Source organism: Dendrobium catenatum, unplaced genomic scaffold (genome assembly GCF_001605985.2).
Source record: "Dendrobium catenatum unplaced genomic scaffold, ASM160598v2 fragScaff_scaffold_1090, whole genome shotgun sequence".
NCBI lineage: Eukaryota > Viridiplantae > Streptophyta > Magnoliopsida > Asparagales > Orchidaceae > Dendrobium > Dendrobium catenatum.
The window spans coordinates 596342-610283 of record NW_021319552.1 but is presented as its reverse complement, the minus strand read 5'-3'; the positions used below and the strand labels follow the sequence as shown (position 1 = coordinate 610283).

General features: G+C 30.3%; 1 protein-coding gene across 1 annotated transcript; it reads left to right on the top strand.

Annotated features, from left to right (window-relative positions):
* Positions 1 to 5488: 5488 nt before the first annotated feature.
* On the top strand, positions 5489 to 10462 carry LOC110095872 (protodermal factor 1). The gene is made up of 3 exons (XM_020821579.2): positions 5489 to 5662; positions 8513 to 8759; positions 10013 to 10462. The coding sequence occupies exons 1-3, from the start codon at positions 5494 to 5496 to the stop codon at positions 10338 to 10340; spliced, it is 744 nt and encodes a 247-aa protein (XP_020677238.1). The 5' UTR covers positions 5489 to 5493; the 3' UTR covers positions 10341 to 10462.
* The last annotated feature ends 3480 nt before the right edge of the window (positions 10463 to 13942 follow it).

Sequence of the window (13942 nt, the reverse complement as noted above, 5' to 3'; positions counted from 1 at the left end):
CACACCACGGATAATTTTTAAGAAAATCTTAAATATTTTAAAAGTTATAAATTTTCAAAATTATGGGACCAAAATAGACACATGACTTTGTAAAATCAAATCACAGAAATTCAAAGCTAACAATGAATTAAGAAATTTATAGGAAGTGAATAATATGCTAAAAATCAAACATCCAAAATTGGGCTCAATTTAAACACTTGTTCTTCAAAACATTAAAAAAATGTATAATCATTCAATTCTATTTTTTTTTAATATAGTTATCAAAATACCGTAAAAATATTTTTAAAAAATAATATGGCTCAAGTCCTTTTTAATGAGCCCAAGATAAATCAATTTAGAGTTGATTAGATTTTATATGATTTAATGAATTTTAGGTTATTAAATATATTTTTAAATCCAATAATAGCTAGAGCCAATTATTTACAATGATTGGGGCCAAAAATGGTGGTAGTCATACTCATGGTACGCTAGCGCACCATTTGTTAAAAAAATCTTTGTTTTGCATTAGAAAGATACAAAGTAAAATAGGAATTAAATTTCTTTGAGAAAATTTTAATTTCTTGAATTTTAGCTTTGAAGTCAATTACATCATTATCAATGATATATCATCTCGGGGGGCAAAGATATCACTTTTTTAAGGATTGAGATAATAAAATAGTAAGTCTCTTCTTGATTATGATAGTCAAATTCAAGTAAGAACTATATATAACCCCGAAGAGTCAAAATGATGTTAGATCAAGTATTTGAATATGCTAGTCTAGATGAAGTATCATTAATTTCATATTCAAAGTCATGATAATAATTGATATATCTTTCCAAGGAAAGAAAGTATCATTTATTATCTATCTTTATAATATGACTATAATAATTATTATTTATTTTAAATTTTCCCAAAGAGATATAATTAAATTTTAAAAGTAATATGGGGTCTCTATATCTCTTAAGAGCGCAAGCTCATGTAGTTAATTTTTCAAGATAGTTTCTTACAAAAATCCTCGATTAAAATAATGATAGATTTCTATTTTTGAATTCTCAAGGAGTAATATCAATGGGAGTGAGGCTGGAGTTTTCAATTGGGATTGGATCAAATTTGAGAACTTATTACTAGAAACCAAAGGATGAAAGGTAGGATGTTGGGTTTTAAATATTGGTTTTAATGGAAATTTATTATAAAGTTGTAATTATATTCCCAAGCGTGGGATCTTAGGATTTTTTGTATGCCCTGAATCCCAAGTGTAGTTTAGGCACTAAATAATAGTATCCTGAACCTAACTAATGTAGTACAAACCTAGACTTATCCCAACTTGGTTTAGGGAGCCAACTAACTACCTATGAGCTTTAAAATCATGAGTTCAATCTTTTAGGAAAAATGGGTGGGCTATTTTTTATATTTTTTGAGAAATTGGTGCTGACGTTTGGAGAATGTCATAGGTGACCCCTTAACTTATATAGGATGATTATGCTTTAAAATGTAATTAAAATTTTGACCCTTTTATTAAATTTTAATGTAATGCATGTTGATTAACATTGAATGCACAAATGATATGAAGCAATTTTAAAAAGTCTTAGAATTAGATTTTTACTTAGACAGAGCTGCAAGCTAATAGGCTAGCTAGGTAATCTACTAGAATATGTTGGTGGAGAGGTGCCTAACTAGGTAGAGAACATTCAAAATGAATGCATGCAAACTCATGTATCGTTTCCGACCTTACATCTTAAAATTGATTAAGTTTCTATGTGCGCCTTAACTTTTTTATTGAGTTTTAGTAGAAAAAGTTTTTAATATACCCTCATTAGCCTTCAAGGATTTCCATATTAAATCAAAATCTACAACAATAAAGAAACATAGAAAAGTATGTATTTTCTAAGGCATAATAAATGTAAAAAATCAATTATGTCATTAAATATTTGTAAAGTTTATGTGGTAAGTGACACTTAATTATAACCCATTGTTTATAGGAATTAAAAGTGGTCAAGTACCATAGCTAACTACCCTACTTCTAATCCTATAAATGTCATGTGTGATTTTGAGAATGGGATATGTTCTTGATTTCTTCACAACTTCATTCTTGTATGAGCTTCTTGGATTCATCAGGTCCAGGTATCCAAATGAAAAGAATTCCTCCATGAAAATGTATTTAATTCCTCTTTAGATTCAAATAATTATAACATGAATTACCAAATGAAGAAGAACTCCCCCCCCCTCCCTTCTCTTTTGATTTCAAGTTGGATGGTCGACATCCTATCTCAAAATTGTTTTTCAAAATACAACTCATTTGAATTACATTACTTCAAAAATATAAAAGATTCTACACAATTGGTATATATAATTATCCTAAGAAGTTATAATTAAAATACAACCCAATCATTTGTATATTTGAATTGCTCAAATTAAATTCACAGCCACACTTAGCTGTGCTCTTTTGATTTTAATGGAGACTTAACACTTTAGCACCTATAAAAATTCCTCAATAAAATTTAAATTTTGCCCCAAAAATTTATAACCCTACATGATCATGGCCACCTATAAAAAATTTAATGAACATCTAGACCATTCTTAACCTTGGGGTAATCTAATGCCCATTACATAAATTCATAAATAACATAACATTATCACATAAATAAGCAATCACATCAATCAACTGAATGTACCTTCATGTAGTAAAAAAACATGAAAAATCCTGCACACAAGTAATAGAAATATAAAACACCAGTTGAGCCTAAAGCTAGAGTTGATTATCCTACCAAATCATTTGAAGTGTGTTCATCAGACTTGGATATGCACTATATTAGGTAGTTATTAGAGTTGTTTAGTGTTTTGATGATTATTATAGGCTTAAGGGATTTTAGTTTGACTTTAAGTATTAATGTTTTAATTCTGATTTTAAGATGTATGTTTAAATATTGAGTTATTACTACCTTTGTTTACACCATGGCTTTGAAATTTATTTCATCTTCTTTGAGGTTAAGTTAAAAGTCTCGTAGGCCCGAGTTACCAAGTAGTAACAAGTAATATTCAATTAATTTAATTGGCTAGAAATTAAGATTTGATACATTTAAATTTAATTTCAATGATTATTATTTTGAAGAATTAAGTTTGATGATTTTTAGAATTTGAGTTGTTACTGGATTTTTTTAGTTTATCATATTATTTAAATAAGTAAATTAAGGAGTCAAATTTTGAATTTTTTAAATAAGATTGAAATATGTTATTTTAATATATTTCCTAAATACTAAACCCTAAGGTAAGTAATTAGATATTAAGTTTGTTAAATTTTATTTTTCCATATTACATTATGATTTTTTGAAGTTTCAATCCAAATTTGAACTAATGTTGACTAAATAGTTGACTTTTTGAAATAGACTGATTTTTGGAGGTTTAACATTTTTAAAAAATATTATACCCTCTATGGAGTTTAATGCATTTGAGTTTCTCATTTTGGAATTTTTTGGAATTAATTATGAATTATTAAAGTTTTAATATTTTATTAAATTATTTAATTAGTTAATTATGAGGGTTTTAATAGTTTTGCTCCAAAATCATTCCAATCTTCATGAAATCACTCGCAAAGGTCAGGGTCGACTATTGCAAATCTTGACCCAAGCCATGTGATTTTGATGATAACAAATATTATTTGATTTCTTACTATGTTATCTACTAATAATTGAGTTTATTTCATATCTATTTTGCGCTGCTCATTAATATGTTAGGTCCACTCTTCACTTGAAACTTTGATCAATTCAAGATTGGGTAGACGTAGATTAAAGTCTGTATTTTTAGTCTTTTTGTACTTTTTATCTTTCTTGAGTCAATCATGTATTTTGATGGATCCTAAAGCTAAGTAACCTTGCATACATACACTTAAGAGAGTGAATTAGTGAGTTAAGAAAAAGATGAGTTTTTAGAACTAATTATACAATAAAACTTACATCGTACTAGATGATCAATTAATAAGAAGAATCATTAGTTAAGGCACTTTTGTAATTTAAGATTGAATAAATTAATTGTATATGATTATTCTTATTGTATAGGAAAAATTCATGCTTTTCTTTAATGGTACAAGTGTCAAGAGAAAATATCATAACATATCCATTTTGATTAGTTGCCTAAAACTAAGCAAATTTTGCTTATGATTTGAAATATAGAACAATTCAAATAACTTCTTTTCTCCCTTCTTTGTTTGTACTAAATTATAACATTTTCCTTGCACAAATAATATATTATCATCTCCTGTGTGTGATTCACTTTGGATTGAGTTTTCCAAAATTAAAAGCAAAATTTTATTGCCAGTCATGTGATTACAACAACCACTATCAATAAACTATACATCTCCCGAATCATCAAACTCCTTACTACGTGTAAGAAACATTATGTCTTCACCTTTTCCACATCATTTTCTTGCATCATATCTACATTTGCCTCTTCATTCTCATGTCTCTTCCAACATTGATAAGTGTGTCTATACCCTTTGCAAAAGTGACATCTGATATTTGCAAGGTTGCTTCTCCCTATACCTCAAAGCTATGTCCATGACCACATGAACCTTCTCCATTACCATAAGCTCCTCTTTGTACTTTACCTCCATCACTTTATGTAGGTTCTCCTCTACCAACACAACATCTTCCTCTAGTACCAAGAAACCTCTTCCTCTACCAAAAGAACCTCTTCCTCCACCAAAACCTCTTCCGCGGCCACCTCTGAAATTCCCACACAATGTCACTTGAGTTTTGAAGGCTTTCTCAATTGGTGTTGAATCACTCGATTTTCTTTCAGTTCTTGATGAAGTCTTTGATTAAAAACTCTCTCAATTTCAAGCTCCTGAAAACTACTTTCTACCAACTCCCATAACTCTTGAGATTGATACAATACCCATTTTTAAATACTCCATTGACTATAATTCTTTCCCGTGAAGTTGGGCAACATAGATTGTAAATTATTGATAGTTGAACTCACTGCCATTCTCGAACCTGTCTCTGATACCAATGATGGAAGAAAGAAAAACCAAACAGAAAAAACCAAAAATCGGAAGAAGAGAACCCACTTAAGCCAGTACACGCTAACACAAACTTCTGTTCACAAAAAAATTAAAAAAACAAAAAAGAAACTGTTCATTTAAACTGTTTGAAGATAAAAATTAAAAAATAAAATAAAATGAAACGCCGCATTGCTTGGTTGGTAAAATTCCAACAATTTTGACTTTTATTCGGTCTTTTTTTTCTTTCTTATTATTACCAGTTTCTACCTAAGAAAGAGATGCTCATCAACCCCATTAATGACGCTACATGGCGTATCAACCAACAACAGACTGTACTCCACTTGCTGTATTCATTTTCATGAATGCTTTGTTATCCATTTGATTGTATATATATATCCTATCCATGTTCTCTCATCTCCGCACAGATAGCTCCATTCTTATCCCTATAATAACTCTTGTCTTCTTCTTTCGAATTCTTCTTACTTTTGGGTTCCAGCCATTGTTGAGTTTAATAGAAATGGGGAGTAAGATAGAGAATAATTTCTTACTTTGGACAATCGTTTCAGTGTTAGCTCTTCAAAGCTTGTCAACTCCAGCTTCTTGTAGCCGGAGGATTCAGGAGGGACTCTCTGAGGAGAAGAACTATTATGGTCCTAGTACTCCATATAATGGAAGCCCTCACAAACGTAAGCAGTTGCATTTGATCGTTAAAAGAGAATATATATATGACTTTTTTTTTTTGGTATTTCAAGAGAATATATATATGACTTTTGTTGCTTATTGTTATTATTATTTTTTTCTTTCATGATGATTTTTGGCTTGTTCCTAGAGCAATGCTTCTCACATGCAACGTGGTAAACATATTAAGAACATTTTACTACATATATATATATTGAAACACAAAATATTTTATGAAGAAATAACCGATATAGAACGTTATGGTGTACATGCAGCCTATCTCAGCTTTTTGGTTAGCTCGATTAAATTCGCTTAAATTAAAAATAAATAAATAAATAAATAGGGGACGAGTGTAATTTTGATTTTTAATTAAAAATAAACTAACAATATACGAGTGGCAGAATTCTTTATTAACGTATCCACATCCGGTAAGGATTTCAAAATTTTGATCGGGCTTGCCATATACAGTTAGGCACTTGTTGGGTGATCTGTGCTTCTAATTGGCAGACATCTCCCAATTTTGTTCTAATGAGCTAAAGGTGTGTCGATGGAATTCATCAGCTTGATAAAACAATTAGATCATCACTTAGAACATTATTTATATTAATATTAAAAAATAAATGATAGAAAAGGTTTATTAATATAAAGGGATTTTTACATACATACCACTTTATAACATGTGTATTACATATTTAACACCTAATTCTTAAATATTACACTCATACCATCTATCCTTTACTTTCACAACAAAATTACAACTCGGTTAACAGCAACCTCACTCCGTTTTATCTTAATTTCCCGCCGCCTTGGTTTTCTGCGGGAGAACACGTTTCAGCAAACCGTTTTTGCTCTTCCACCTTAGCTTCTCTTCCACCCTAGCTGCTCCTCCATGCAATTTCTTCCACCGTAGCTGCTCACAAACCTGCTGTGCAGATCTAAAAGCTGAAAACAAAAAGTGCATATCTAAAAGCTGAAAACAAAAGGTAAATTAAAAAAGACAGAACTTATTATAGAATATAGAAATCTTAAAATCTGAAAAAACATAAATCTGAAGATACAAAAAGCAAAGAACGAGAAGAAAATTGTTTCGGTGGGAAGAGAATGGCTAAAGAACATACTCCAAACGACGAATGAGAAGCTAATAACGAGAGGAGTTTAGGGTGCAAAGAGAGGAGCAGATCTTACCAACCGGCGGTACAAAAAGCAAAAAACGAGAGTTCGGTGGGAAGAGCCGAAGGAGCACAGTTAGGGATTTTAGAAACGGAGTGTGGAGTGGCATTTTTGAGGTTAAATTTTTGTTTGAGTGGTATATATGAAATATTTAAGTTTTGGATGTTATATGTAATTCACATGTTATAAAGTGGTATGTATGTAAAAATTCCTAGTATAAAACATTTATATACGAATTTTAAGATACTTATTTTGTTTCGATATTTTGTGTCAAAAAAGATTTAAACTTTATTGTTTGTCCTGACATAAAATTTGATAATCTTATATTTATGATTAAATAAATTTTAAATTAATAGCCGTATATTTTTTACAGATATTTATGTCAACAATTTTTTCATATACTGATTATATAAATCCGAAAAATGGTTAGATAAGAGAATCCATTATATTTTTTCCATGTATTATTTTGTGACGTTTATGCGTTGGCGTAGGCAACTCACAATCATATTCTAAAATTTTAAATTCACTAATTATGAATATGCTGTAGGTGGTGAATCCAACGCACTTCAAATTTATTCTCATGCTGTTGCATTTTAAGATTTTGTTTGGGGCAGTTTTATTAATGCTTTCTAAATTTTATAGTAAAAAAAATTCTTAAGCTTCGATAGAGATTTAGAGCTAGCAAAAATTACAATTTATATACTAGAAAATCATTCTAAAAAGCAAAAATAAAATAATCCCAAACAAAGCTTAACCTTTGTTTGTGACCATTTTTTATTGCTTGTTGAAGTAGGTTTCTAGTACAAAAATTAAAAATTTAATATTTGAAAATTGTTTTAAGAAATAGTAAGAAAGTCATTCCTAACAAAATCTTAGTTTTAATAATTTGAACGAAAAGAATTGCTTTAAGAAGTATTAAGAAAGTCGTTCCAAACAAAACCTAAATCAGTATTCCAAATCATCTTTTTATTAACGTTATATTTTATTTTTTTAAGACAGACAATCAACCAAGTAAGTGTCTTACTAGCAGCGGATACAAATTAGCTATAACACCTTCTCTGATTACAGTATATTAAGTTTATATCTTTTGTTCCAATTATATCTTTTGTCAGAAGTATAGAATTCATTTGCTTAGATAATTTATTATTTAGTAAAAATATTTAAATGGCTTAAATTTATTTTACTTATAGTTCATTCAAATGTATAAATATTTAAAATTTACTTTAAAACTTTTTTTTTTATTTTAATGATTCGAATATTTAAATATATTATAAGTGATTTAGAAGGACAATGAATTTTATCCTAAATTTTATCAAAAAATTATATATATTCATCCTAAATACATGAACCAACTTTAACTATTTATTTATTTTTCATTACTTAAAAGATAAATCACCTTTAAAATTTGATAATTCTATTAAGAATTTAATTTTTCTTTTCGCTTAAATTTAAGAAAAAAATAATATTAATTAGAATATCTTATGAAAAACATTTCATGATAAACATCAAAATCTTTAAATTTATTTTAAAACTATTATCATATTTGATTGATTTAATTATACTAGTTTTGAAATACTTCGAAAAACTTTCATGCTGACAATCTGGTGAGGACCAGAAACCATTTTTTCTTTTAATTTACTTACAATTAAATCACTGTAACAAGCCCACTGGCCTTGTACTGGTTGTAGATTCATCATCAAAGTCTCCTTCCTGTCCCACCCCTAGCGGCGGCAGCAGCGGCCACGGAACTCCGACGACGCCCTCCCATGGAAGCGGATCAGTACACCACAATACACCTCCAAGCTACGGCGATGGTGGCTCCCCTACCTCACCTACGCCAGCGACAACTTTTCCCTCTCCGCCGACGACCACCATTCCCTCTCCATCGGCGGATTATGACCACAGCGGCCCACCTTACCATCCTGGCACATGCAGGCAAGCCATTTTCTATTAAGCATGAGAATAGATGTTTTCTTAAAGAAAATGTGAAATTAAAATCATGAAAAAAAATGTTAAAATGGCTAAGCAAAATTGATGTTTAGCGTTCAATTAAAAAAAGTATCCTTCCTTTATAAAATAGTGACAAAAAAAAAAAAAACATATCAGATGCAAGATTTACCCCAAAATCTATCAAATATAGAATCGGTATGTCATGGTTGACGAGGTAATTTGCAAAAGATAACCTTCTTTATATACATTAATTTTAGGGATCGAGACGTCGATTAAAATCAAATTTGCACGGGGCCAAAGAATATTTAATTTTAAGAATATCACTTATATCTATGACACATATGGAAGAAAGAATTTTTTTTTTTAAATTTGAGCAAATTTAATTGTAAACCTTTATATCTATATTGCATGTGCAAAAATTAATACCTATAATCTCTTGATTGATTGCCTAAAAATTCAAGAAACAGGCTAAAGAGATATACCTGTAATAATTGGTGATCTACTTGCGTACTTTAAATTTCCAACGTATTGCGGGATCTAATAACTAATAATTGATTATATAACACATGGAACTTTGAATAATATTAAAATTATAATTAATATCAAAATTTTAAGTTAAAAAAATATCTTTTCATATGTTTATTTTGATGTTAATAAAACTCGAAAATATTATATAAGTAAGTATCAAGATTCATGTATTAGGTATGTAAATAAATAAATACAAACTAGAAGCTCTAGGGGCATGAGCTCTTACTGCTTGTAAAAAAAAATTAACCATAAAAGGATTTTTATATTTTATTTCTATTTTTTTTTTATTAAAACCGATTCATTTTCTTTATTTTAAATAGATTTTATTTTGTTGAAACTAAAGCAATCTTTATCTTTTTAATTTTTAAAATAAAAAGAATGAAATATAATTTTTAAACTAATTTTATAATTTATCTTCATATATTAAAACTATAATAAAAATTAAAATAGTCAATATCGATCTCAAGCCGGAACCAAAAATATTGAGCATATCATAAAATTTAAAATTTATGCCCTCACAAAAAATATCGTTGCTCGGCGAGAGATACATTATATATGAAAATTTTCCCAAAAATTTATAATTCATTCTATTTGTCATTTATTTTATTATTAAATTTAAAAATTTAAGAAATTGTCCTAATTATTTTTTAAAAATTTTATACCTAACGTTATTTTTTCTAAAAATAATTTGATGTGATTAATCTTTGCAGCTATTGGAGCGCCCACCCCGACAAGATTGTAGCAGTGATTGGCTATTTGGGCACCGTGGGAGACATTTTCGGCGCTGGCTGCGTCTTTGCGTTTGGAGGAAAAAATCCCACCCTTCATGACGCTATCGCTAACAAAGATACCGACGGCTTCAGTGCCCTCCTAAGAGAAGGAACAGCCGCCCTTCTCAACTCTATTGCGTGCAAGTCCTTTCCATTTACTAAACAGCAGGTTAAGAGTTCCTTCGCTGCAGCGCTTGTCAACGCCGGTGCCGCTGCTGCACAGGCCAATGTCTTTAAGTCAGCCAATGCGGGCCTATACAAAAGTTAATTAGTTTATTAAGTCAATCCGGTTATCTTTATTTGCAACGCGTTGATCTGTTTTGTCTTGTCTTGTCTTATCTATGATTTGCATGTTTGATTAGATCTTGTGTACGTTAATGGTGTGGTGAAAGTGATAATTATGTTATGTTTGATATATAAATGCAGTAACTAATTGATGCTTGTGTTAAGACTGTTCATTTTAATGCTGCTTTTCTTTTTTATTGAGAATTATTTAACACAATTATTTTTCTATTACAATTATGGAATGAGAACATGAATAATCTTCATGTGCACATCACTCTTGATCCATCTTCAAAATTTGCTTTCATTGAGCACAAATCTCAGAGTATATTTAAATATAAATTTTCAAAATTAAATTCAGAATCAATGAAGCTCTAAATTTAGAAACTTATTGTTGTGGTGGACATCTAGATGAGGCAAGCCATACAACACTAAAAATTATCCAATTCATGCTTGAATGGACCTTAATCAAGGACTTAAAGCTTTAGAAATTTCAAAACATTAATTGAATAACCGGTTAATCTCCAAATTTAGCATGCTTTTTGTTGAATAGAGGAGCTCGACAAGATGAATCTAACATACCTAAGATCATTTAATTCTAACATCATTAAGGTGCTTAAATATTGAAGAAAACACCAATGAAGGAGGGAATCAATATGTGTCATCTGATAGAATGCATAAGATTGGCTCTTAATTTCTTCCATCTTTATGAGGTATGACCCAATACAATCAATAAATATATCCTCACTCTTGACATGTAGTGGGACCCTTTTGTTAGACATTCAAGGGAGCTTTGAGGCTTCATGAATTCAAGAGATCAACCATAGCACCATCATCAACAAAACTCTTGCCAACCGGCCACTACCAAACTTGCCACTTTGTTGTTGACCTCGTTTTTAAATGATGTCGATTTCCCCAAGCTCACTCCTTAGTGCCTAGGTTTTTTTTCTATTCTTTCGGGAGGGAGGTGAATTAGGGGCAAAGCCCATTTCATTGACTATAGGAGCCAATTACATGGATAATGTAAAACAAGAAAAATGACAACACTATCAACAATGATAAAAATAAAATTAGAACTATGAAATTACATTAAAAACTTATGAAACAAAATTAAATTGAAGAAAATCACAATTTTGGACTTAGAATTCAAAAAGTGCAAACAAAAGACAAAACAAAAGTGCAATCCTATAAATATTTCCTAAAGTTATCGATATTGTTTTGTTAGGAAGCCAGGTTGCAGGAAAACTTCATTCCAGGAATGATAGGTTGAGGAAATGGCCCTCAAAGGGGAAGGATCATTAGTAGCACCATTCATTATTGTCTTACCAAAAGGCAGCAAAAAATCCAACCATTGCATCTTAAAAATAACCCCATGCATCAATAAGAAGGAAACCAAATAGCCATAATAGAAATAGTAACAGCACCTAAAAATAGAACTTGCCATCGCAGCAATGGGATATTTAAAAACACCAATAGTGAAACCTCCTTAAACTCAACAAAGATTGCACCGGTGACTTAAATTTCTAGCCATTCATCTTAGAATATAGAGCCAACTTTAGATTATAGTAAATAGAAGATAAACAAGAAAAATGGTGCTCAAACCTTCTAGCATTCCTCTCATTCCAGAAAAATCATAGGGAGCAACAACTACCAAGATATTAAAAACTTCTATGAATCTTGTGATAAAATTGGATCCATTAATAAACTAAAACAACACAATGATGTTAAGCCTTAGCATAAAAGAAGCCACAGTTGGAATGAAAGTAGTAATTGATAAGTATAAGTTATGTTATATTTTTATAAATATTTTTATCAATTTAAATGTGTTGTTTCAATTATCTATGCGATGAAAAAACAAAAAAATGATAGAAAATCTAAAGTAGAATACAGTGCTGCGGAGTCCAAAAATTCCATGCAACAACACCATCTTCCTTAATGCCAAGGCACCATACATTGATGTTGCATCACTGAGTTCACTGTCTTCAAGCACTGTGGCATCAAAATGGTCAGCTTGGTAGCATCATGCTCGTTAGTTTCAAGTGTCGTAGTGTCACAATCTATCACCCCTTAGCATCAAATCTGCTACTCGGACATCGCAACGTTCAATAGCTAGAAGCACCATGGCATAGTAGTTGTAACTTCCAAATGATACGATCTACCAGTGAGGTGATGAGATTGTTCAGTAAGTAACTATTTCACATCTCTAAGCGTCACGACAGTATAGAAGTTTTGGCACCAAAGCACTAATTTATTTCAAGGGCACCATGGAGCCACTCTTTCAAGCGTCGTAGTGCCACCTGGTATTTTTGTATTTTTCTATAAATAGTAGTGATATTATATCTTTAAGGAAGTTTATTTATTTATCTAATTTCAGTACTTTTTATAGTACACCTTTAGAACTCTCTTAAAGACATTTTTAAGAGAGACTAGAGAACTATTAGAGTTAATTATTAGAGTGTTTTATCAGTATTTGATTGAGCAACATTGTACGTTGAGAAGGAGTATAGAGGATATACATTGACCATTCTTGGTGATATCACTGTTTTGTATTTTTATTCTTCCATGATTTCACTAAAGAGGAATTTTCTTTTCTTTTTTTCCATGTCTGACTAATTCTCTACTTTTGGATTGATGATATAGAGTACATATTAAATACTAATAAAAAATTTTGTGATATAAAATTAAATGATATTTTCAATATTTTTGCTCTCTATTTAATGTACATAATGGTCATATGTGTAGTTAAAATCTAGTGTGATGTATAACCTCGATGGAGAAATGCAAAAACAACCAGGAATATTTATGTATCATGAACTTCTACACCACGACGAGTAGGAAAAACTAAAAAATGATAAAAATTTTAAAGTAGAGTATAACATTGAGACATCTGATAATTCCATGCCATCACGCCATCTTCCACTTTACTGAGGTACCATACTTGGATATGGAAGTACTGAGTTCATTGTCTTCAAGCACTATAGCATAAAAATGGTTAGCTTGGCAGTATAGTATTTGCTATTTTCAAGCGTTGTTGCATCGCAATCTATCATGTCATAGTGCAAATATTCCACTCGGGCTCCGTAGTGTTCACAATTTAAAATCCTTATGGTGTATTCATTATAACTTACAAAGGATACAATATGTAAGTGAAGCACTAAGTAAATGTTCCACATCAGTAGCACCATGGCGTTGCAAATTTTTAGCACCAAAGCACTAATTCATTTTGATGGGCACCATAGCACCTCTCTTTCAAGAGTCGTAGCCCCACCTTCTATTTTTGTATTATCCTTTAAAGAATAGTGATGTTATATTTCTGAGGGAGTTCAGTCAATTACCAAATATTAGCACTTTTTAGAATACTTCTTTAGATCTCTCTTATGGTCGTTTCTAAGAGAGGCTAGAGAAGTGCTAGATACAATTATTATAGTATTTAGTTTGTATTTGTGTGAGTAGCTTTGTACATTAACGAAGAAAAAGTGTAGATGATATATATTGACCCTTCTTAATGATACCACTCTCTTGTATTTTTATTTTTCCATAATTTCAATGAAGATGAGTTTGTTTATCTTTTCTTTCATATGTAGCAGA